General features: G+C 35.9%; 1 protein-coding gene and 1 long non-coding RNA gene across 10 annotated transcripts; both read right to left on the reverse strand.

Moving 5' to 3' along the window:
• Positions 1-953: 953 nt before the first annotated feature.
• On the reverse strand, positions 954-20,921 carry LOC112518999 (F-box protein At3g54460). 9 transcript variants are annotated; one of them, XR_003069893.1, is made up of 10 exons: positions 20,242-20,921; positions 9,368-11,917; positions 9,068-9,281; positions 8,735-8,989; positions 8,593-8,652; positions 8,331-8,461; positions 6,883-6,997; positions 2,569-2,706; positions 1,673-1,810; positions 954-1,304 (listed from the first exon to the last, which is right to left on the reverse strand). XR_003069893.1 is itself a non-coding variant. In XM_025126858.1 (10 exons), the coding sequence occupies exons 1-10, from the start codon at positions 20,793-20,795 to the stop codon at positions 2,423-2,425; spliced, it is 3,993 nt and encodes a 1,330-aa protein (XP_024982626.1). In that variant the 5' UTR covers positions 20,796-20,921; the 3' UTR covers positions 1,841-2,422. The 9 variants fall into 9 exon arrangements, 7 of the variants coding, with proteins under 7 accessions (XP_024982625.1, XP_024982626.1, XP_024982629.1 ...); XR_003069894.1 differs by having other exon boundaries at positions 954-1,313; XM_025126858.1 differs by lacking the exons at positions 954-1,304; positions 1,673-1,810 and adding an exon at positions 1,841-2,479 and having other exon boundaries at positions 9,368-11,276; positions 11,358-11,917.
• A 2,499-nt stretch (positions 20,922-23,420) lies between these two features.
• Positions 23,421-24,957, reverse strand: LOC112520494. The gene is made up of 3 exons (XR_003070006.1): positions 24,874-24,957; positions 24,722-24,782; positions 23,421-23,776 (listed from the first exon to the last, which is right to left on the reverse strand). It is a non-coding gene; the product is annotated as an uncharacterized LOC112520494 (long non-coding RNA).
• Between the last annotated feature and the right edge of the window lie 307 nt (positions 24,958-25,264).

The following is a 25,264-nucleotide window of genomic DNA, read 5'->3' on the forward strand; positions in this document are numbered from 1 at the left end:
TATAAGTGTAATTAATTACCTTGATTTTCTTTATTTAATTAACATATCTCAAATTTGAAAAAATATCTCTAATTTGGTACACTTGGACCATTCATTGGTCAACTTTGTTTTTTTATTTTTGAAAATTGGATCGGAAATGGTTCATTGGAAGCAAAAAATTTAAATGCAATTGAAATATTTTGAGGATAGAGGTCAACATGTCCTTTACTTTGGGTGGGATTTACTTAATTTATTTGAGACATTTTGTTTCTAAATACAAGAGTCGTTTTTAAGTTGTTTGTTTTCTAAGAATACATTATTTATGTTTAAGGCGTCCTAATTTCATTGTAAACAATTACCAAAAAAAATTGTATTTTATTTTTCACTATATCATGAAAGCCTTTTAATCATTCTGTACCAAATTATTCAGCAACTACCAAACAGTTCCTAAAACTTCTTACCAACCTTCTTATTAGCTTCTTATTGTCCTCTGATTTTCATAAAACAAAAACAAAAAATTTGGAATACCAAAAAAACAAGAGCCGGGTATATGACAATAAATTTTTTGAGAATTAAGAACATTTAAAATGTACAAATCTTGATGACACAACACATATTATTCTTAAAAAAGGCCAACACTTGTTATTTTGATTTAAATAACATTTTTGATAAGTTTTAGTTGGCATTTATGTTTTTTTTGTCAATAATACTTTATTAATGTCAACATTTATCAGTTTTATAAAACATACAACATATTCATCCCCTTTAGCATCGCCTCTCATCTATAATAAATGAAATAAGACTTCAAACTTAAAAAACAAACGTCGTATAAATCACGTTCAATCAAAAGCATGTTTAAAAAATGAATAACTTGGGAAATCTCTATCTTCTACGATGTCCATGAGACATCAATTGCGTTAAGACGCTTGAAAGAAATTTTGTATGAAAACCATTCATGTCGTTTCATATATCAATCAAATGATTTTACATCGTTATTTTAGTTCTCAAAAACCCACCAAGGGCAACTCCAATTAGCTTACAAATGTATACAAGACAAATCTAGAAGTTACCATCAATATCTATATTGACAATAGACTCGCCACAATTTCTATATACAACAAAAACATATAATGCAAATATACATCCTCTAGCTGTTATAAAGAAGAAAACCATATGTGGTAACTATAGATTTTGGTAATTGTGGGTGTCTGAGCCTGTTTCCATGCATCCGACTAATCCTATGGGGTCTTGAAGTTAGCAAGCAGGTTTCCATGCATCCGACTAATCCTATGGGGTCTTGAAGTTAGCAAGCAGGCAGGCAAACCCTACAATGACTGACATGTGTTCAAATTGCGTCTATCTGGTAAAGTCAACAGAAGACATGCAAACTATTCCTCATGGATGTTGTCAAGGAACACGCTCACCCCCGTTGACCGGAAGTTCTAAAATTTGTCAGATCCATCAATGGTATGAGACGTTTTGCTTAAACCTCATAGACCTTTTGAACTAAACGAATAAGATAACACATGGCGACAAGAAGATTTTCTCAATTTAAGCACAAAAGAGAAGAATGCAAACCAAATATAAGAATGGACAGGGAGATATGATGAAATGGGAAAAATCCCAAAATGAAATTGCTGCAAGTTTTTTATGGATTAAGTAAGAGGATTGAGATTATATATATGGAACTTACTAGTATTTACAAGAGACAGCAGATGCAGCATAGCTTCACAGATTAAGTTTGAAAAATATTTATCAACATTGGTAGGGTTGACCGCACCAATAAGCAATAGAAAAGGATGGGTTGGGGTATTTACTGTTGTTCGGGCTCCTGCAAAAAATAACGAACCATATTGCGTTATTGAAAGAGTCATAGATTTGCAGCTTCAAATCCAATAGTTGCCTGTTCCGTCATTAAAAAAGAAATTCATTTTAAAGCATCAGTATTTTAAAAGCAAAATGCATCAAATGTAAAAATAGTTCCTATCCAATATTTTTTCTCAATTAGTGTAACGAACTTTCAGTTCATCTTATTCTCTACCCATTTTACTAATAAAAGAGTTTTTGGCTCACATGGGATCGGTTGATATTCATGTGACATTTTTGTCCACAGTAAGAAATACAATATAACTTGACAACTTGACATCCATGTTATCAATAGTTACAAGATCTACCATTTACCGGTCAAAACGGGTATAAAATAGAAAGAACTGAATGTTTGTCACACTAATTGAGAAAGAAAATTATGGTTGCACTCTAAATAGAAACTAAAGCAAATTTCATTGCATTTTGGTCATGTTTCTAATACTTGAAAAAACTACATAATTAAAAAAAAGGGGTAAAAAAAAGAAGAGAAAAGTAGTGTACATGCAAATTTAGAGCAGCAAACACCTAATGTGTATATTTATCATATGATACAACTATTTCATGTAGGAAGGGAGTATCATATAAGTTCACAGGAGGTAAATTTCTTTTGGGAAATTTCTGAAGGTCGCCCCATCTGTATAAATGCAATAAAATACCAAGAAAAACTTAAAAGGACACAAAAATTTACAAATTTCATGGATGAAAACATCAGATAAACAATACCTTATTTTTTGAAATTTTCCGCACAAAGCTCAGTTGAGCCAAATAATTACTCTCAGCAAAATCATGCAATGTACGTCGAGCTCGAGCACCTTCATGAACATATTCTTCCTTCAAGAATTTTCTACACTCATCGGTATCCTGCAACCAAAGTGATTGTTGAAGAACAAACGAATGAAATATTTACAAAGGATCTGTGCATTAAAAGGAGAACATAGAGCAAATAAAGCAGCAATAGACTAAAGGCCCCAACAATTGTTCTTCGGCTTAATTTTGAGGACTTTGAAGACCTTCGTTCAGAGCACAGGCATAGAACATCAAGCAATGTGTAAGGAAAAGACAACAGAAAAATTCATTCAAATTTCATACAGTCCTTTCCCTCCCCCCATCTCTCTCTACACACACACACACACACACACACACACACACATATATATATATATATATATCTTCACGGTGAGCAAAGATGGATGTCATTTTGGATAAGCTTATGTATGAGGCTAGATTGTACAAAATTTTCAGAAGTTATGCTCATCGTGTTACCTCCATGTATTAAAAAGTGATGAACAATCTTAAAAAGAGAACAAATGATAAGACTTGAAAGAGATCAGAATTGCACCTTCAAGATAATTCAAAAATGTTGATCAATAAGTGCTACCTTTTTCCTTTTCAGACCATCTCATACAAGTATCAGGTTACTCCAAATGGAACAATTCATATCCCACAAAATAAACAACTCTTGTACGTATCTAGATAAATAGGGGTAGTAGCATTTGAGGCATCTCACATGATGTGTAGTGTTTAAATGATGAATAGGGTGTTGGGAGAAGAACAAGGAGAATGTCAACCAAATGGATTCTTTTCTCATATATCTCAAACTTATTACATGATCCCTATTTATACTATTCCTTGCCATAACTCCAAGCACCCTTAGGCTTTTCATTTTCATTGGTTTTTGCCTACTTAGGTTACATTTCAATACATGAATGGCCACTAAGACAATCTTAATCACACTAACATAAAGACTCAACAATGCAAATAGTAGACTAATTAAACAAGAGCAACTCCGCTACTTCGAATCAATCCTCAACACTCCCTCTTGATTCAAGGTTGCAAACTCCAAGCAAAGCTCTAAAGTAACCGAATTTCTCCTTTGTTGACGACTTCGTTACTAGGGTTTGGTAATGGTTTGGTAAGTCATTTAAGAGCTTTTGTTTGTATTTTCCACCTTTATCACTACAATGAACTTTGATTAAGCTTCCACGACGCTTTTCAACCATATCTTGAAGTGCCAGAACTTCTCAAAAGTCTCTTGACTTGTTTTTAAGAAAATAAAACTAACTCATGTGAATATAATCCTCGGTAAAAAGCAAGAAATAACAACCCCCACCAAGAGACTCGGTTTGCGCAAGCCCACGTAAATCAACAGAACCGACTTAAAGTACTAAAAGGCTTGGACCAACGGGAAGAGACTTTAGATTTGTTTTTCATAAACGCGCCCCTTCACATAAATCAATAAAAATGATTTTTGGTAGCCCAAGAACCATATATTTATTATTTAGCAATGACAAACCCTCAATGTTGGGAAGCCCGTATCTCAAGTGCCATAGCTTTGATTCATCTTTTCCTCCAACAGCAAGAGCAGAACTTACCACATTAGAGACCTCCAATGGGAACAATTTGCTTTAGGCCATCAAGCAGGACGTTTTGAACATTATGAAGAAGTCTCACTTTACCATGGCTAGTTTCAATACAACTTAGACTTCGACTTGTAGTTCTTTCTCCCTAATCATGTTCTTTTGATATGGATTGTGTCTGTCATGTGATTCTGCTATCCATAAACCCCACATTACCTACCTTATGGTTAGTTTGTACATGAGCCATAAAAAGCTTACTAGCTCCTTCAATATCCAACGCCTTGGCATTCTGATACATAGTTGGCTTTATGGTATTTGTACCGACAATTCACCATAATAAGCAATATAACATTGAACTCTATTCATGTTACTTGGTTGCCATTGTATTGCCTTTGTCAATCGGATTTTCCCTTCCAAAACCACGGCCATGTCCACAAAATCCTCCACTTCCATGACCTCAAATCGTTGAATTATCACTTCCTCGGAGTTTGGGGGTTAAATCATTCACCTAAAATGCCTCTTCTTTGTTTGTTTAAAGTGTTCTATTAAGGCTCGACTCATGAGCTTTAAGAGACCCCATTAATTCATCAGATGAAAAAAATCGACAATTCTTGTGATTCTTCTACGCGAGCACAACATGATTAAATTTTGGAGTTAGGCATCTAAGTGCCTTCTCAACAATGGTTTGATGCAATCTTCTGTTGTAGGACCACTTTTTTTAGTTTTTACTAACTATTGCCTTTGCTTTAATTCAACGACCGATTCTCCTTTCTTCATTATCAAGGTCTCAAAGTCACACTGAAGCAATTGCTATCTCACCATGGGGGCTTTTGGATAACCTTGAAAGTCCTTTTGCAAAATAGGCCATGCATGTTTTGATGTCGTAGTGCTCACAGGGAGTTGCCATGGACTTACTTGTTGAATGATTACCAAGGCCTTCGCATCCTTGTTCTTGTTCTCCCACAACCTACGTTCGTCATCTGAATTTGTATAGTCGTGTCCCACCATGTCCTATAAGTCTTGAGACCTAGTAGAGTCGTTATACAAATGCTCCAAATTATGTAGCCTTCTCCTTTAAGACAGATATGGGTGGTTGTGCCACACCCATTTCATTTCCGTTGTTGCTTGTTGTTTTTCTATGTGTTTACAATTGACTCACTCAATTAAAGTATGCTATCATACCAATTTGTTGGGAGGGGAACAAAGAATTTGTCAACCAAATAGATTATTTTCTCATATATCTCAAACTCATTAACGATTCCTATTTATACTATTCCTTGCCATAACTCCAAGCATCTTTTAGCTTTTCTTCTTCATTGGTTACAAAGCCATTTGCCTAGTAGGTTACATTCCAAAACATAAATGACAACTAACACAAACTTAATCACACTAACATAAAGACTCAACGATGCAAATAGTAGACTAAAACACAAATAACTAGACCACGTCCACTACTTTCAATCAATCCTCAACGTAGGGTTTCAAGGAAGATGCATTCCAACTCAAAGCCTGTAGGACCCAATATGTAACATGCTTGGGCTTGTGTGCGGGGAGGCTCGATTGCTATTTTCCCACAAATATATAGCAAGTATAACTATCCTTTGAATACTCCTGTCCCAAAATAAGTATGCACATTTCTATCTTAGTTTATCCTTAAAAAAACAAGATTTCAAAAGTATGTGCCTTTTCCAATTCTACCCTTAATTATGAGATGAAGAAATTCATTACTCGCAATTGTCAAGTCCACCCAAAAACGGTATCGTATGCAACAATTTACCCAGTAAGAGCTAACCATGGTAAGAGTCGTCACCCTCACTTACAGGGTAAGACTCTCAGTCCTTGCCTTCACTCTTACCAAGTAAGATTCGATTCTTGGTCCTTGCCATATGCATCATATAAGGTAATGTGACTTGGTAAGCACTTACCCGGGTAAGTGTTTGATAAATGGCTCCTTAGTTAAAGTGTAACAATTACATATTTCTATAACTGGCTTTTTCAATATGGGCATTTATTTTGGGATGGAGTATAAGATAGTTGTGCTTGCCAGCAATAACCTAATATTAAAAATTATTTTAACTCATCAACCCCCATTTATACGCAGAGATCTGTATATATGTTTACAAAGATTAAAGGTATAGATAGACTATCAGAAATTAAGGAGTAAATTACGTTTTAGTCCCTGTGGTTTGTTAAAAATTGTGGATTTCATCCGTGTGGTTTTCAAATTTAGATTTTCGTCCCTATGGTTTGCAGTTCATTTCTATTTCGTCCCTGAGGCCAAAACACTACTTTTAAGTATGGACTAAAATAGAAATGAATAGTAAACCATAGGGACAAAAAAAAGCAATAAATTTTATATCACAGGGACAAAAAGGAATGATAAACCATAGGGATGAAAATCGTAATTTCAAAACCATAAGAACGAAAATAGAAATTTTCAACATACCGCAGGGACTAAAAATGTAATTTACTCTAAATTAAAAAAAAAGCAAAAAAGAAAATTTAAGCTTTCAAGTTATTACTTATTACTATATTAAAGAAAAACAGAAATAGTTTGTGATGCAATCGAAGGTATGATTGCTGCAATCAGGAGCTGCTTAACATCATTAAGAACAGAAGATCAGAAGATTTGGAGGATAAAGTCAAAAGTATTGCATTCTGAACAAATTAAGAAATGTACCTGCAAGAATTTCAGCATCTGCTCTTCAATTGTACCATGCATAGCCAAAGTTTCTACATGGATAGGGCGTGTAGCACCCATCCTGTGAGCACGACTAATCACCTGTTCCTCCATGCTAACAAATTCCAATGATTAACAATCAGTCAAAAACAAGCCTTTTAACCCAAACTCCTATTTTTGCAACACCCAAGTTACAGACAGGTGACAGCCATGATAGCTCATGCAGCATATATGATAGTGAGCGAAGAAAATAAAAGCAACAGGGTGCATGCAAAATTCACACACAAACTCTGAGAAAGGGTAGAAAAGAAATATCGGCCAAACAACATCCATAAAGGTATCACAATATTTGACATGGGACTTCATTCTTTTTACCATCACTACAAGAACATGTGTGTACATTTTCATACATGTACAACGGTAACCATCTAAATTGATCTATTAACCTGTATTTTAATTGTCTCACCTATTCAAAACCAAACCAAAGCCAACCAAACCAAACACACCCTTAAATCCTTAATGTCACACTCAAGTAGGGTCTGGAGCGTAAGATGTACACAGACTTGACCTTTACCCAAAAGAATGGAGTGCTATTTCCATGAAGACCCCTGGCTTGTGGATAAAAGGTTTACAAAAGATTTTGGTGGAGCACTGACTGTTTCATAAAGTTTGTCAGAAGCAATTGGAAAATAGGAAAGTAGAGAGAGGAACTTGAGACCAAAAAGTAAATCATTAGCAAATTCTCAAATAGTATAAAATCATTAGCAGACCAGTCTAATGATAAACAGAGGCAGGCATATATGTGTATGCATCATTGCTCTAAAAGGATCATGGCGACATCCGCCACGGCGAGCCATGACTCCAATGCCATGTTAAGCCTGTGGCGTGCCATGACCCAATGTGCAGCTTCTGTAACATGATATTTGATTTTCTTTTACCTTTTTAATGTCTTACTTTTTAGTTTTTAATATATAACCTAATTTAAACTATTTAATATTATTGACTTGTTGAGTACTAGTAGGGAAAATGTGTAATATATATAATTAAACATATGATACACAGTTTTTTTCGCCATAAGTCACACCTTGAAAAACGGTGTGGCCTCGCCATGGCTCCCAAGGCTTGAGGCTTGACCTTGCCACCATGCCTCACACCATTTAGAACCTTTGTATGCATAGATAAATACCTACATGCATATGTTCATACTAGTATGACATAAAATGCCATGTCCACTTAAGGTTTGACTAAATACTTTACTATGCAATACATTCACAGCTCTTTTTTAACTAAAATAAAGGCCCTTTTCACAACCTGCAAAGTTCCTAATAAAAACCTCTCCAATCATAAGCTCCAAGACGAGGAGTTGCAACACCTCTAGGAATTTTATATATTCCACAAATAGTACAAAACAATATTTATATTCTATGAGATACAGACTTATAAATTACCTTTTATCCCAAATGGGCTCCATTAGAAAGACATGTGTCACAAAACTCAGATCAAGACCAAGTGCTGCACTTCCATCCATCAGAAGAGCCATACATTCTTCCTCATACTGGAAGGTAGCCAGCGATTTCACCTACATCAAGTGCAAGTGGCTTAAATTTTGGCATTTATTATGTAACTCCATGATTAAGACCTATGTACACAAATAAACACATTCAAGACTTAACACTCAAACTCCACAGAAATAAACTACAAGATTCTTACCTTGTTGACAGAATGCATTGGACTGTACATTCCCACGAATTTAATGCCAGCAACTGTCAACTGGAGAAGGATTTCATAAACAACACATTGTTTACAGGAATTTCACATCAAACTGTTTGTGCTCCACAGATAGTTATATTACCTGCTGTTCAATGACATGTATATGCTCAAGAAACTGAGAAAATATTAGCACTTTCTCTGGAAACCCATTGATAGATCTAGCAGAAGCCTTGCTTCTCCCGAATGGTGAAAAAAATTCATCAATCTCTTTTCCATCATGGCCCTCGTTGATGCAGCTGTCAATTATTTTCTTAGCTTCCAGCAAATCTTTCAACCTCTTCACAAGATATGAAACTTTACTGCTAGATGTTGATTGCCAATCAGGATTCCAGTCATCCTACACATACTGGCCATTTAGAACACCTGGTAAAAAGTCAAAGGCAGAAAATAACACTAGTAAATAATGGAAGCTTACCTGTTTATATGAGGGCTGTAATTCAATCAAATCTTTTGGAACAGGCCATTTTGGATTGGGATTTTCTGGACGGGCTAATGTTTCGGGACTCTGCATCTCATATAAGTTGTCACAACCAGGGAAAGTACATTTTTCACTGTTTAAAGCAACGCAAGACAGGCACAAAAGATGCCTACACGGCGTTATGACGGGCAGACGACACCATTCTTCGCATCTGTAAAGAACAATCAATCAGGATAGATATAATCAGGTTGAAGCTTGATCAAAGTGGCATCATAGCCTTAAACAACTGAATCTTACCTCATACAATTTCCACCATATAGAATGTTATATCTTATAAAAGCATACTCCTCCGAAAGAGGATCCAGACCATTTTCCACCAAGATATCCATTGTTTCCTGTATATCTTGTCCAGCATCTGTTACTTTTATATGTCCAGCCACACAGCAAGATAACCTCACATTTCTGATGGTGGTACTTCGAAACTTCCATTGCTTTGGGTTCAACAAACTCTCAATATGAGAAGGATCATTCCAATCAGCCATTAGTATATTACGACGTACCGTAACTACTAATTCATTGTAACTCCTTGCATGCTCTTCATTGAAATTCAGAAATGTCACCTTTTTAATGCAGGGAGGAATCATTCGTAAATCTTTTTTCCTAGCACTAATCATGCACCTACGGAGTAACTGTAACAGGCGTGCCCGGCCCTCTTCCATCTTTGCCTCAAAAGGCCTAAGTATGCCAGCTTCCCATGAAGTTTGATCCTGTCCATATGCTTCCTCACGAAGGAACTTAAGCATGGGCTGGAGATTTGAAAGTTGACTGTTCGGTGTATTGGAAGTAGGTGTACCAGTTAACAACCAACGATTAGAAGCTGTCAATGAAACAGACAATTGTAATTTGTTTGTCAAGTTCAAACTTGAGCCAAGGGTGTGCCCTTCATCAAACATGACCCGGAGCCAATGAACTTGCATCAAGACACTTCTCTTTTTGGGGCTCCATTCAGCACTTAAACGACTGAAAGTAGTGATGACAACATCATAATCCCAGGCAACATTATGTACGGAAGGCTTTTTATGATCAGCCCATACATACACACGCAATTGACCAGATTTGACATGCTTTTGTATTTGATTCTTCCAATGATCAACTAGATTTGCAGGAACTACAATTAAAGTTGCCCTGGATAAATAGAACCTGACAGAATCAAGCGGCTCACAGAGAGCAATCCTGAGGGCAGCCAAATCAAAAGCCAAATTGACTAAATTTCTAGGGTAGTGCCACCTCATTGTTCCCTGCTCTAACCTCTTGACTAAACCAAAGGCTTGAAAGATTTTGTGAAAGCCACGGACTTCTCCTGTAGATAGAACTTTAGTTCCTGTGAGGGGGTGGACTAATCCAGTTGTCTCCATTCTAAAAAGCTTATCTTCTGTTAGTTTGGCCAACCAAATTAAAGCCTTTTTAGTTTCAAAATTAATCAATGCATAGTGCTCCTTGAGAACACTAGCAAAAAATGAAACGTTTTCCTCTTTGCCTTCACTAGTTCCTTTGGTATAAAATCCAGGCAAGTATGTTACTGACTGACAGTTGTCCCATGACTCTTCAGGGACACTGCAACTCTGATGAAATGGATCACTGTTCATACTACAAAACCACGCAGTGGAAGAATCTGTAACATGTGAATCCACAAGCTTCCGCCACTTGCGACAAGCATCACACTGGACCCAAGTTTCATTTAGTTCAAAATAGTCTACAGTGGCCTTCTTAGTTCTCTTGTTCATGTTTCGTGACAGTACAAATGGTAGACCATCTTCAGCACCAACTGCAGCCAGTTTTCTCTTTTTTGAGGTCTCCCCGACCTTCCTCTCACTAGAAGGATAAGATGCTCCTTCATATGCATCCAGAAGATTTCTCTTAACTTTAGTCCAGCTTCGGGTGCACTGAACAGTACATGCTGCTGCTGCAGATTTCACAAACATTGGTGTCTTGGCTGTCTCAGAAGAATTCCATTTTGAGTTCTCCTTTTGACATCCTGGAGTAACATTGTCCAGAAATGTTTGGCCTCTTCGACTAGTACGTCCAGTAATCTTTTTACTGGCCAACACACTACCACAGTTCATGCTATCACCACCAAGCTCATAATAGCCACATTTCTGGTCACCATTTTGTTTACACCAGATTATTTCTACCCCTTCTGGTGGGTCTGCAAGAGTTCCTAGCGTTTTCAGAATCAGAGACAGAGCCGTAATAGTCTTACCTAAGCCAGGTTCATCACAGAACATACCTCCACGGAAATCTTTAATCATAGGAATGGTACCTGTTACAACCTCTCCAGAAACAGTACTTACATTGAAAGCAAACCCGTCTTCAGTTGCAAATTTCAAGTACAAAGGATTCGGAAAAACTTCAGGATCCCGCTCCCGCTTTAACATCCACTCAACTGCCGATTGCTGATGAGGAAAAAGCTTAAGCTTCATAGATGGCATTATCGTTGCTGCCAATGATCTTAGATGCCGACAAGTTGAGGAAACCCTAAGAAGTTCAAGAGGATCAAGTGCAGTTAAAATATTGACCAAAACATCATCCGGCAACAGCCAAAAACCAGATGTACAAGCATCATCTGCGGGATTTACTTTGGAATGGACAGAATCTCCCTGCATTGACACACTAGGCAGACTCCTAAATATCTCGTGGAGTTCAAACAGTTTTTTTTGGGAAGTATCAGGTGCATTACAATGCTGGTTGCATCCAAGAACATGGCAATCTGAAACATTCCAAATGTGATCGTCAATGGAATCAGGTTTGTTACAATCCATCATCGAGCCCCTGGCCTGCCAGTCACAACTGTACAGAAAATGACGAGTCTATGTTACCATTCATGAAACAGAAAATTGATGCTTCAAACTGATAAATCAAATATGTGCACGCAATTAGGAAGCAAGGATGCTTCTAACCCTTTTTAATCCCAGGATCAGGTGTATCGCTGTGCAACGTCCTTGGTATGGCCGTGCAGCCTTGACGGTATCCCCGAATTATTGACCACGAAAACAAGGCAATACGGAATTAATGATGACAGAGGGTTTTTTATTACGGAAAACATGAAAGCTAAATATCTGAAGTAAAACTCAAGTTTTATGGCAGCAAGACTGCAAGAGAAAAATGAGGCAAGGCAACAACCCAAGTGCTTTTCCTTGATAGTTTGGACTACAAGCTAAAGTATAATCAACTAAGTTGCAACCATATACTATATGAGATATAGGAGGCACACACACACAAAAGCACCAGAGCATTTACTTTTAGAAATTCCAAATCCCTGTATCGACATATCATGCAATAGCATATTTGCATCCATTTCCTTGCAACATAGACGATTATAGAAGTGGGATGAAACTGTGTTAACAAAATTTGATGTTGCAGAGGATGAGAATTTACATCAACTATGATGACAACTCAACTAAGTTGCAAACATTGTTTAATTTCCTTTCATAGAAAGTTGCAACCATTCGGTATTTTCATTTCCTATAAATTTGCAACAATTCTCTAATTTCCTTTCCTATAAATTGCAACAAAATGTTCTTGCCTGATGCAGCATGGATCCGAGAGTTAGATGGATTCTGTCACGGATGAATGGGAGAAAGGAAACAAGCTCAAAAGAAGTCCGAAATCCTGCATCAAAAACTGGAACACAAATGCTCATGTGACTTCTCCCATGACTTGGGACACATGCCTTTGTTTTGATTTGTTTATTTGATTATTGTGTTTCCTAATTAATTTAGGATTATTATTAATTTCCTTTCTAATTATTTTAATCCCTTTCCTAGTTATCCTTTAATTGTTTAAATCCTTTCCTAGTTGTTTAGGTTTAGGACTTTTTTCCCTTTTAGCCTATAAATAGCGTCATTGGTCCTTCATTAATTTTCAGTTTACCATTGATTAATAAAATTCTCTTAGAGTTGGATCTCTAATTTGATAAGAGCTTTCTCTTATTTTCTCAAGTTCTACGCTTGTAAACTCGTTATCCTTTAAGGGGTTTAGGCTTATCAACCCTCCGCGTTTGGCTGTTTCCTAGTGCATCATTATACCTACAATTCCAAGTTATAACCTGGCAATTATAGTAGCTTCTCTATTTTCAAGGAGTGAGATATCATTTAGTCTCTCTCAAGGAGCTTTCAAGTCAAATAACAACTGATATTTTCGATCAAGGTTCCAACTTATTGAAAATTAATACCTACAATTCAACTGCAAATATTTCTTTAATATTTCCTCTTCTTATCAATACTAAAATACGGAAGCACTAACACATCTATCTTTCTGAAAATTTCTCCAAAATAAGGCACTAACATATCTATCTTTGAAACCTTCACCATTTGCTTTTCCATATATTTCTTTGGAAATTTTTCTTTTATCCCGCACACTTCTCACAAGTCGACGTCTTCAGGGAAACAAACACTCTACTCTTTGAGAGAAAAGGTTAGGTCTGCAAACACCCCACCTTCGGGTGGTATATACTTAGCTCGTTTGGTTTGGTTTGGTTTTGACTTCTTGTCTTCTTAGTTCTCAGGGGAATATCCTAGGTGTTGATAGTATGTTTTGATTTTTCATCTTTTATGTTCAATTTTATCTTTGCATGATTCCAATTAAACTTTTTGAGAAAACTTAAGTTCAAATTTTTCCCGAGCTTACATAAGAATTTGTGCCCAAGTCAAGAAGATCTTATTTTAATCCATCAGTTTTAGTTCAATGCAAATCCAATCATAACATCATCAAACCTATTCAGGCTAGAGCTAAGTTCAACTCATGGGTCTAATTAAACAAGACAACCTCGAACCCCTAAGTGTTTAGATCCCTTCTGATAGTTGACAACTATGCTGTTATATCGGTCAGAATACGAAATATCGGTCAGGACCGATATTCGATATATCGGTTATATCGGTGATATATCGGTGATATATCGGAAATAGCGGTTAACATAATATTTCTTAGAATTATATATATAATATGCATTAATTAGAGTTTAGAAGTCTGAAGACTGAAGTTGAAGTCGAAGTGTGAAGAAAAGTCGAGATTGAAGACTGAAGAAGTCGAGACTAAAGTGTGAAGAAGAAGTCGAGACTTGAAGTCGAAGTCTGAAGACTGAAGTTGAAGTCGAAGTGTGATTTGTGAAGAAAAAGTCGAGACTGAAGTTGAACGTGAAGAAGTCGAGACTGAAGTTGAACGTGAAGAAGTCGAGACTGAAGTTGAACGTGAAGAAGAAGAAGACGTTGTGGAAAGATTCAGACCTAATTTAAGTTATCAGCCCAAAAAATCGCTAAATATCGCTAAATATCGGAAAATATCGTTAAAAATCGCTAAATATCGGAAAATATCGCCGATAATATCATTCCCGATATTTTGACCGATATTTGAGTTCCGATTTTTTTTTTGGAGCGATATCCGATATATCGACGATATATCGCGATTTTAACAGCATAGGTTGACAACTCTACCCCCAATAGAAGTTGTATATCGAAAGAAGTGCACCTACTAACAATTTGAAAAAGAAAATTAAAAGTTGGCTATTCAAACAAACAAACTATTGAAAGAGTTGTGAAGGCACAACTACCACGAGATATTGTTACTTTCAACACAATAACATCACCATGTATATTCATATTTATTTGTAAGGGGATATTATTCCTGCTTTAACTAATGATGTGCCTTTTGTGCCTCAAAGTATTTCACTACACCAGAGCCACATATTTAAGTACAAAATCAAGACTAACAGAACAACCGTAATGAACTGTAACACTCGGGATTTTTCTAATGTATTTACCTTAAGTTCTGATCATGTTTATTTCTGGAAATATTCTTAAATTTAGGTTCCTGTACCAATATAGATGTCGATAAGGACATGTTAAGTTAAACCTTGTTGAGGGGATTAAAGTGTTAAACAAATCATTACAGGCTTCGACAAGGGTCTTGCGACCCTTGTGACCGTGACCTTTGCATCGCAAGATCAGGGTCGCATCTCGTGTACCGTAAGCAAGAGATTTGGGCTTATGTGACCCTTGTGACTGCGAACCATGCATCGCGAGCCACGGCCGCATCTGGCGTACCGCGCAAGTAAGAGCCTTGGACATATAATAGGGTCACATGCCCAAGGTCGGGAAAGTCTACCCGCGTGTTAAATAGGCCGATGTTATTAGGTTGAGCTCATTTATTTCCTCCACATCTCTCTCACTTCATTGAAGTCGATCACACGAAAACATAGGAGCATTTTCAGAGCACTCAAGATCATTTAAGAGCATTCAATCTAAGGATTCAAGCGTCCAAGTTTAGGATTCAAGATTTACACTCTCTTCTCACCATTTTGCTTGGTTTCTAGGTTTTCTCCAAAACCTAGCATTGTGAGTTCATCTTACAACTTTATCAAATCATATACATGTTAAAATGTTATATTTTAGTTCCTTCAATGCTTCTATTTCAAGTATTTCACATTTGGTTGATTTTGGACCAACTAGGTCAAATTTGTGGAGTTACTATTGATAGTATTCTTTTGAAGATTGTAGAGACACTCGGTTGTAATCTAAAGCTAGAATTGGTTTAGATTAGTAGGTTGTTAGCTACCGTCCATTCTTTGATGTAAACTCTCATACTATTTTCCCTTGTCGGGTGATTATATTTGATCTAGTTTTTTTCCGCTTTTTCTACGGTTTAAATTATCTCCTATTTTAGGGGGTATTATATGAACCAAGTTATTTTCATTATATGTGAAGGATTGTTTAATCTCTATGAGTAGAATGTTCCTAATAGTAATGGTTAAATATTGTAAGGGTCGTGGACAAGGGTGTATCAATGTTGTTAGTCCCAGATCTAACAGCAATTCAAGAATATAGATGAAGATTGAGAAATAAAATGAAGAACATGAACTTGAAGAACCGGCAGTTTCTCTTATTCATGAAGCAGGAAAGTACAAAATATCTCTCTCACTCTAGTCGACTCTCATGGAATGGAATAGAATGAACAACTAGAATGATCAACACAAATTCTAAGCGCATATCACCTATTCATGAGTGATATTTACATTGAAAGCCTAATACCCTTAAGCCCAATTACAATGATATTACAAGACAGTACAAAGTAATTGACTTTATAAAACTTTCTAACATCTAGGACTATTTTAGTCCTAACAATCTCCCCCAAGAGTTTTATAAAGTAGGCATCTCTTGAAAGCTTAAAGTCTTCTCCCCCTTACTTTCTTTAAGAAAACTTTGGTGTGTCCGACATGGATGAGATCTTCAAGTTCTCCCCTGAATAAAGCTCTTATTCTTAAGTTTCAACTTTAAGATAAGATTCAATGTGAGTTCAACACCATTGATTGCACATAGTACAGCTAAAACTGCAAACAACTCAACACAACCTTGAACCGCAGAATCATCGCCAACCCGAAAGCAATTCATCCAACTATGGAATAGATAAATGTGCGAGCTTAGTGACATTCAAGTGCAAACGGTCTTATAACAAATAATCTTTCAGTGAACTACGAGTTGAATAAGCATACAGCCTAAGAACTTGATCTTGGTACGCTCATAAATTGGGGTAACAATAACAACTTGAAGAACCAAAGCAAACACCTTTAACTTTATAGACCCGGAGAGAAGAATCAGCATTAAGCTCATAGTTTCAAGAACAGCAAATCAACCCATATAGATAAGCCGATTTCCTTCAAACTTTCCGATAACTGAATAACCAGAATCAGATTCAAATATCCCAAGCAGAAGAGTAATTATGAGCACTCAGAACTCTTGGATCACAACCATAACATATAAACAATGATTATAGACTATCAAACCTCTAATTCATCAGGTTAGAAGAATGACTGAGAACACTCAAAAATCTGATAATTTCCAGAACCTCCAGAACACTGATTGCAAACCTTCAAGACCTCTGATTGATCAGGTCAAAAGAAATGAGTGAAGGCACTCAATGGTCTAGTCTCTTATAGACTAACTCCAGAGTAACGAATACAGATACTCAAACTCTGACTAGTCCACTCAAATATAGAAACCAATCAAACAGTTCTGAAATCTTTTCAAATCGGGTTTAAAACATTAATCCCAAATTAGTTGACCAAAAAGTCAAACTTTGACTTGAAAAGTCAAAAGTTGACTAAGTTGTATGATGCTCTTAAGGGCAGAAATGATAAAATACCACCTTAATCATCAAACACAAGGTGATCTGGGCAAAGAAATCCATTAAGCACACTTAATAAGCTCAAAGAGTGGAATGAACAAGTACTCAGGTGATGAGCGATGAGCACAGACTGTCATATCTCATCACCCATGCCTTAGGCGGAGAGGGCATGAACTCTTACATATTGCCATGCCTTGGTCGATGAGCAAGGTTATCGCTCAGACCTTGGTCAACCCTTGGGCGAATACACTTCCAATTCTCAAAATATAAGAGTCATCGCATGAAGCTTTGGGCAGAGAGGTAACTCATCGAGCAACACTTCATCGCACAAGATAAGTAACAAGACAAAACTGTCAAGGAAAGGTCATCGCCCACCAAGCAACTCTTCATCGTCTAGTGTGTTGGGCGATGAGGACCTTTATCGCTCATAACATTGAACAGATACCAACTTGAAGACACATGACCTGGACGATGAGCTTGGTCTAGGCAATGAGCAAATGCTATCGCTCAAAACTTACAGAAATACTTCCAAGTCCAAAAGGTTATCGCTTAACACAATTTACAAGGCCAAGTCACAAAAATCAACCCTATGGCCGATGAGCACTCCTTTATCGCACAACCAAGCTTCAGATCATCATTGGGCGATGAAAACCCTTTATTGCTCATCAAGAACATTCATTGAGCGATGAGGATAGATCTGACAATATCAACGCACAGTTCGACCCAAAAATCATCAAAAATCCAAAATTTATCAAATAACGCCCAAAATTGATGATTAAAATAGGTTTGAATCCACCAAAATGCAATTCCTTTGAAAAGAATTTGATTGAAACATTGAAATCAATGGTGAACTATGATCCTTTTAAGCACAAAAGTTGAACAGGAAGTCCGAGGTTCATACGAGTACTGTTCTATTGAACAAAACTAGAAAAATAACTTGAATCTGCTGCAGATAGAATGATCGTATCGATATAAATTAATCGATTCTGCTCTGAATTACCAATTGTTAGTCCCAAATCTAACAACAATTCAAGAATATAAATGAAAATTGAGAAATAAAATGAAGAACATGAACTTGAAGAACCGACCGTTTCTCTTATTCAATGAAACAGGAAAGTACAAAATCTCTCTCACTTTAGTCGACTCTCATGGAATGGATCGAATTAACAACTAGAATGATCAACAAATTCTAAGCCCATGTCACCTATTTATAGGTGACATTTATATTGAAAGCTCAATACCCTTAAGCCCAATTACAATGATATTACAGTATATTACAAGTACTTGACTTCATAGAACTTTCTAACATTTACGACTATTTTAGTCGTAACAAATGTGGATCTAGAACAAGGCCCCTAAGTTATATATGTTTTAGCCTTTAGTCCAATTATATATGTATTAGGCTTTAACATCATTATACATGTTTTAGCTCAATTATAATGTTTTAGACTTTTATTCTTTTAGCCAAATATTATATGCAAGGCTACAACTCCTAGCTCTCTAATTTATAATTCCTATGATTCTATCGATATCATAATGATTAAGCTCCCCTAGTCCCCTCTTTAATCATTTAATCATCTTTTTTGTCCGCTCATCAAATAAAGGCTCAACAGGTCCTTGAAATTGGATTTGGGTTTCTCTGTTCCTCACTTTCTTGTTCGACGAAGGCAACCTCACAGGCCTTTGATTGGATCAAACAACAACTCACTCCGACGCGGGTCACTCTTGGATTTGGCCATTTGGGTTTCTTGTTTGTTGACTTCGTTCATCAACAGATCAACTATGATCTATGGATAGGGAAGTTAAAAGCCATGTTGTTTTGTTTCTTAAATTCTTATCACTTTTTACTTATTTTAGCACTTCATTATTATTATTAGATAAAATTTTATCTTTATCTTCCGTAGACTATAACTTTAATCTAGTTTTTCATATCTCTTTGAGTTAAGAAAACATGATCATGGACATCAATAATGTAAAAAGAAAAAAAGAGTTGAACAGATGATATGCGGTATGAACTTTTATGTTTTGTTTCATTTATTACTTATTCAGTCAATCCATAATCTTGGTACAAGTGTAACAAGGCCTCCTAAAAGATTGGAACGGCCTTCAATCTTGTCCACCAAAATAACATCAAAAGCATTTCTATAACATTCAGATTAGAGCAACTACATAATTTAGCTTCCCAAAATGAAACCTTCCGGTTAATAATTAATATGAGACATCCCAAGAAAGAAATGTTGTAATTTGAATGAGACAGGAGAGTAACAGAACAGATATAAAGGAAAACTTCTAGTTCAATCGCTCAATGAAGAGAAGAACAACGGAGAAGCATGGGCGGACCTACCTTTGAGGGGTAAAGGTTGCTTGCCCCCATCGAAATGTCAACAACCACTTTGATTTATTTATATTTACCCTAAATTCCAATAGTGCCCCCAACATTTTATACCATAATTTGTTAAATTTACTTAATTTGTTGCTTTGTTCTTGAAGTACTTAATTTGTTCCCAAGTATAAAGTAATTAGACAAGTATATTGTTGTTTTATTTGCTCAAACTTCGAAGATGGTCTCACCCTTCCTATTGCTTTTTTAGTTTGCTACTGTTGTTTTTAGCCGCTTCAAACTTCAAAGATAATCTCACCCTCGTTAGTTTGCTACTACTCTGCCATATACTATTTGCTGCTGTTACTTGTATCTGATTTTGCCATTATTCTCTATTTTATTAAAAATTGTGTGGTGGTGTTGGTTACTTTTTTTTTTGCTTAAGATGCACCAATTTACCTAATGCTAACATAAACATAACCTAAAATCGAACCAAATAAGATATCCATATTTTGAACCTCATTTGGTTCGATGGGTTATTCAGCTTTAAATTCTTCAAACTGCTAGGTGTGCCCCCATCACGCGAATTCCTGATTCCGTCAAGAGAAAAGAAAAGGAAAACAAGCATAACTAATAAGCTACGAATCTAATAGCAATACTAAAAAGAGTCCCGGACCTCAAATGGCGGAAAAGAGCTCCCGCCGTGGACCTCGATCTCGGAAACTGCCACCCGGACCACAAAGCAATGGGCAAATAAACATCAACCAGCACTACAACCCTCATCTCCCCTTTTTCCTTTTTCCGTGCAATTCGAACAACTCTTGAAGCAATCTTCAAACATTTGTGATTTACCAAAGCGTGAAGCTGATGAACCACGCTCGCACTACCATGCACTAGCCCTATCTTGCTCAACTTCTTCTTCGACACTGACATTGATCCACCACCCCTTTCGCTCTTAGATTTCAGGGGTTTCCCTGTATCTTCTTCATGGATAGCAGTAGAATTCATGGAGTTCGAATTGATCAATGACATAACAAAGCCGTCTGACGAGACAAAACCGACATCGGGTCCATCTCGAAAAATGTCACAAGAAGTGTTGACATTTAGGGTTTTGGGAATGCCATTGTCGACACTCTGATTATGCGTGTTAGCAGGGGAAATCGAGAGAACAACACACAAGTAACCGCTGTGCTTGTGATTGCGGATGGAGTGATCTTGATTTTCCTCCATTCGGTGAAGAAATTAATTGGAGATTACGGGGAGAAAACAACAATCGGATTCGGGTTTGAAAGATTTGGAGGTCGAACGAAGTTTCATAATTCTAGGATCGTGAGAATTTCGTTTTTGGATGAACCGAGGTTGCCAAATTCTGGTTTCAGCGTCCACAGGAATTAGGAAGGCGCAATTTGTAACCGGGGGAGGTCCGGGATCCATTGCCGATTCTTATCTCAAAAGTACAAATATGGTCCCTCAACTTTCTATATGTTTCTATAATTTTCTTTTTTGAGGTCAAATAGACAATAAGACAAAGACATTTGTATTTACAAATTAGCAAAGTTTACCAATTAATAACTATTGTTATTTCATATCTATTTTATTTGATATAATTGAATTAATAATAGATGACGGTAAAAAATTTAACATTTTTTAAGGAAAAATTAATTAAAATAGTATTTTTTTTGTTACTGGTGGTTCTACCTTTTAGTCATTTCTCCAAAATTAATCAAAATGCCACTATCTATCTGCAAAGACAACCTCTGCAGTTTTCACCAGTCTGACCTCCATAATTTTGATTCCACGTTTTTCAAATATGTTTTACTTGCAGATGTACACTATTTTTTTCAACAAAGTATGAAAATTGATTCTACACTGTACAATAATTGTACAATTTTCCAGTAACTGATTGATGGTTGATTGGATAAATTTAATTCATTTGATCTATGAAATAGCCATGATGGAACGATAAAGATGTACAGAAAAACCATATCACCTTATTTTCTTATTTCTTCATATATATAGGTGAAAGATCGTGTGAGAAAAAGAGTTAAGATGAGAAGCGTAAGAAGGGATCTGGACATTTGATCACCTTTAATCCCAAACTCACCCATGAATCGAGCTTGATACAGGGATTGATCTGGTGCATCTCATGTAGATGTATCTCATCCTAATGTACATCTAAGGTGGAGGAGATCCCTCCTTACACTTTTCACTTTAACTATCCTTCTCACCGGAATCCAACCCGAGATGTACTAGATCAAATCCTATAAAAAGCGCAATTCATGGGTGAGTAAGAGATTAAAAGTGATCAAGGGTCCAGATTTCTTCTTACGCTTCTTACCTTAACTCAACTTCTCACACGATCATTCGCCTACATATATATACATATATATAAATATATATCTTCAATTTCCTTAGAAAATGAGTTTCGGTACTGAATAATTAATTTACATCTTCGTTGGTGAATGGGTGAAAGCAAATTATGAATGGGAGTATATTTCTTCTGCTGAAACGATTCACTATGTTGTTCAATTACGTGCAAACATTAAACATCCAAGCTTGGCCGGTTATGTTCAAAGAAAATTTGGTTTCAACAGTTCTGTCGATATCACCAGGTTAGCATACAATTATAATTGTTTGATGTATGAGTTAGATAACAATGACGATGTTCGTGGTTTCATGGAACTCGTTGTCGGGTCAAATAACTCGCCTACACTTTTGCACATGTCGATTTTTCAATCGGTGATGAAGGCGATATTGGTGGTAATTCGAATACTGAAAATGATGTCGGGGGTAGTTTTAGTCCAGGAATGTATGACTATTCCCAAACCCAAGATCAATAATAGACTTAAGGAATGTTTGTTCTTTAGCATGAGTATGAGTCTCAATACGAGCACTCAAATTGGGTCTATCTAATATTGATTTCTCCATAAATGGATGAAAATGAAGACGAATAATTCCAATAAATGTGCATTTGTTGTTTCACCCTATGCCGACAAGTGGCAGGTTCGCAAGCGGCCCGTCAAAATTGTGGACCTGGTACGAAAGGGTAAATTTTTCAAAAGTCACGAACCAAGTCTGCAATTACGACGGTGCTGTTTGCAGATCTGTGTAAGAGATGTAATATAAAAAATTGTCGTTTATGTAGGTTTCCAATTTGCTGAGGTGGTCTTTGCAGAGGTAATAACATTTTGGTTAATTGTGGAGAGAAATTCTAAGAGGTGAAACGACCAGCCAAAAATGGCTATTTTAATTTTCCCTTCTTTTTATTATGTCATTTTATTTCATTCAAAAATAGAATATATCTATACTATATTATAAAGCATTTAACTAACTAATAAAAATAATGTTTATTGATGCATATTATTTAATTTTTATTTTATTATGGCTATTTTAACTATTTTTTTATGCATCGAGTACTGTTTATTTAAAATTCAAGATTATAAGTAAATGATACATGAGTAAAACTATTTAAAGTTGCATGTTTGAATTCATATAACTAACTAATAAAAATAATCAAAATACAAAATAAACATCTCATTTTCATTATAAAGAATCTAAAATATAATTAAGAAAATCATTGAGATATAACATAATATTTATTTATTATCTTTAAAAATAAGTGCATTATTAAGACTAAAATAAATTACATCGTTATAAACCTATAATGAAATTATAATAAAAAATTTAATTAAACGAATTATATAAAAGATGAGAACTTTTAAATTGTTATTTGATATACATTTTTTAAATTTTATGGGGTCTTCAAATTTATATTTTGTTCAAACATAAAAACATTCTCGCTTTTTGAAAACCACACAAAAACGTATTATAAGATTGTCAGGGACAAAAAAATAAAACGAAACACTAAAATCGAATAAAAACATTCTCGTTTTTATGAAAACCACACTAACATTCTCGCTTAGAATGTTCATGGACAAACCTTAAGCTAAAAAGAAGCCATTTATCAAATATATGCTTCCTCTCCTTTCGATTGAAACCTGCAAGGTCTTCTCTGCTAAAGCAGAGTATAGGAAACCAGAAAAGAACCTAGTTACTCAACTGACGCTTCCAACACTATAAAAAAAGAAGGCGACCAAGTCCAACCACCATTGGCTCCCTTCCTTGTTTCCTTCAAAAAGGGATGAAGTCAATTCAAATGCCTAACACAACGATAACATTGATGCAGAAGATTGTTGACGATGAGGGAAGATCTGCAAAATGAAAACGTTGATTGAAAAAAAGAGCGGTTGAAAAATTGGGATTTGGGGGCGTCAATAGATCTCTTCACCTAACACCTACCTAGCAGCCAACCGCCTTCCTCTCTTTTATATTTGCAACAGCTATTTAGTTGTCATTATCTTGTACATAAACACAAAAAAGGTGTTTCAACCACAAGGTGGTGCCTGTTTGGTTTGAGCTTAGGCTCCAAAGGTCAAAAGTGTCTGGAGGTCCTAGGTTCAAATCCAAGGAAGAATAAAAATCCTCTTGTGGCCAGGAGGTTCAAATGCAGTGACTCCGGGCTATCTGCAAAGCAGGTGGTCGCCCTGGGATTAGTTGGCTCGCATAGCGGGTTGGATATCTAAGTTAACAAAAAAGGTGCTTCCTTTTATAAAATGTATAGGTTATTGGTCATTTGCTTTCATTCCATTGTGCCACATGCTTTGCCAAACACTAAACTATGCTTGTGTATGTGAGTTGGGACAACAATAATTTCTTCACATACAACACAATTGTGCAAAGGTCAACACAGATTTTTCACAAGGATAAACCTTGATAATTTTATGCAAATTTACATATATGTAGTTGTACATGTGGGAAATTCTCATCATGCCATAAATGCCTACTTCTCATGGTCCCTTAGATACAAAGACTGTCTAATCTAAAAACATCCACCAAATCAATAATACAATGAAAGGCAGACGAAAACAAGGTAAACAGGAAACCACAAAGTATAAACCCTGAAACGTAGACTACATAGGGGAGCTGTCAGATTGAAATCGTAAACCCAGAAACCACAAAGCATAAACCTATACACATAACTTATTAATTATGAAGCTTAAATCAGATTCAAAGTGTAAACCCAAAATGCATAAACAAATCATGAGATGCCATAAACCTAAAACACATAAATGAATCAAATGAGTAATGAAACTAACCTGTTACTTCTACAATATAATACAATAGATTAAAAGCCTCTTTACCAGGAACTACAAAACCCTAAAACACAAATATATGGAGATTTCAAAAAAAGAACCCTAAACCGAAGGTCCGATTGGTAATATAGAAGAAAGTCAATGAGCTCACATACCTAATAGTAGAAAATCCGATTGGTTATGACGAGGGAATGGATGGGACAAAGATGCGATAAAGAAGGAGAACGGGCGTCAAAATCTCAGGATCGGTGATTTGGGATTTTGGGAGGGGTCGGGAGAACAATATGTTTTAGGGAGATTGGATGGTTTAAATTTTCCACGTCATTTACTAAATACATGTCATAATTATTGCCATGTCATATTTTTAAAACAACACATCATTATTAGTTGACCGGTTATCGGAAGGATAGGTAAACCATATACTTAAAAGTTTGAGAATTTACATCTTAGGTACCAAAATGATAGTTCTAAAAATACGTAACCCAAAGTAGGAATCAGATGAAAGTATGTTACTTTTTAATGTACTTTGTCCAAAATAATAATAGT

Source organism: Cynara cardunculus, assembly GCF_001531365.2.
Source record: "Cynara cardunculus var. scolymus isolate 2C chromosome LG 10, CcrdV1, whole genome shotgun sequence".
Lineage (NCBI taxonomy): Eukaryota > Viridiplantae > Streptophyta > Magnoliopsida > Asterales > Asteraceae > Cynara > Cynara cardunculus.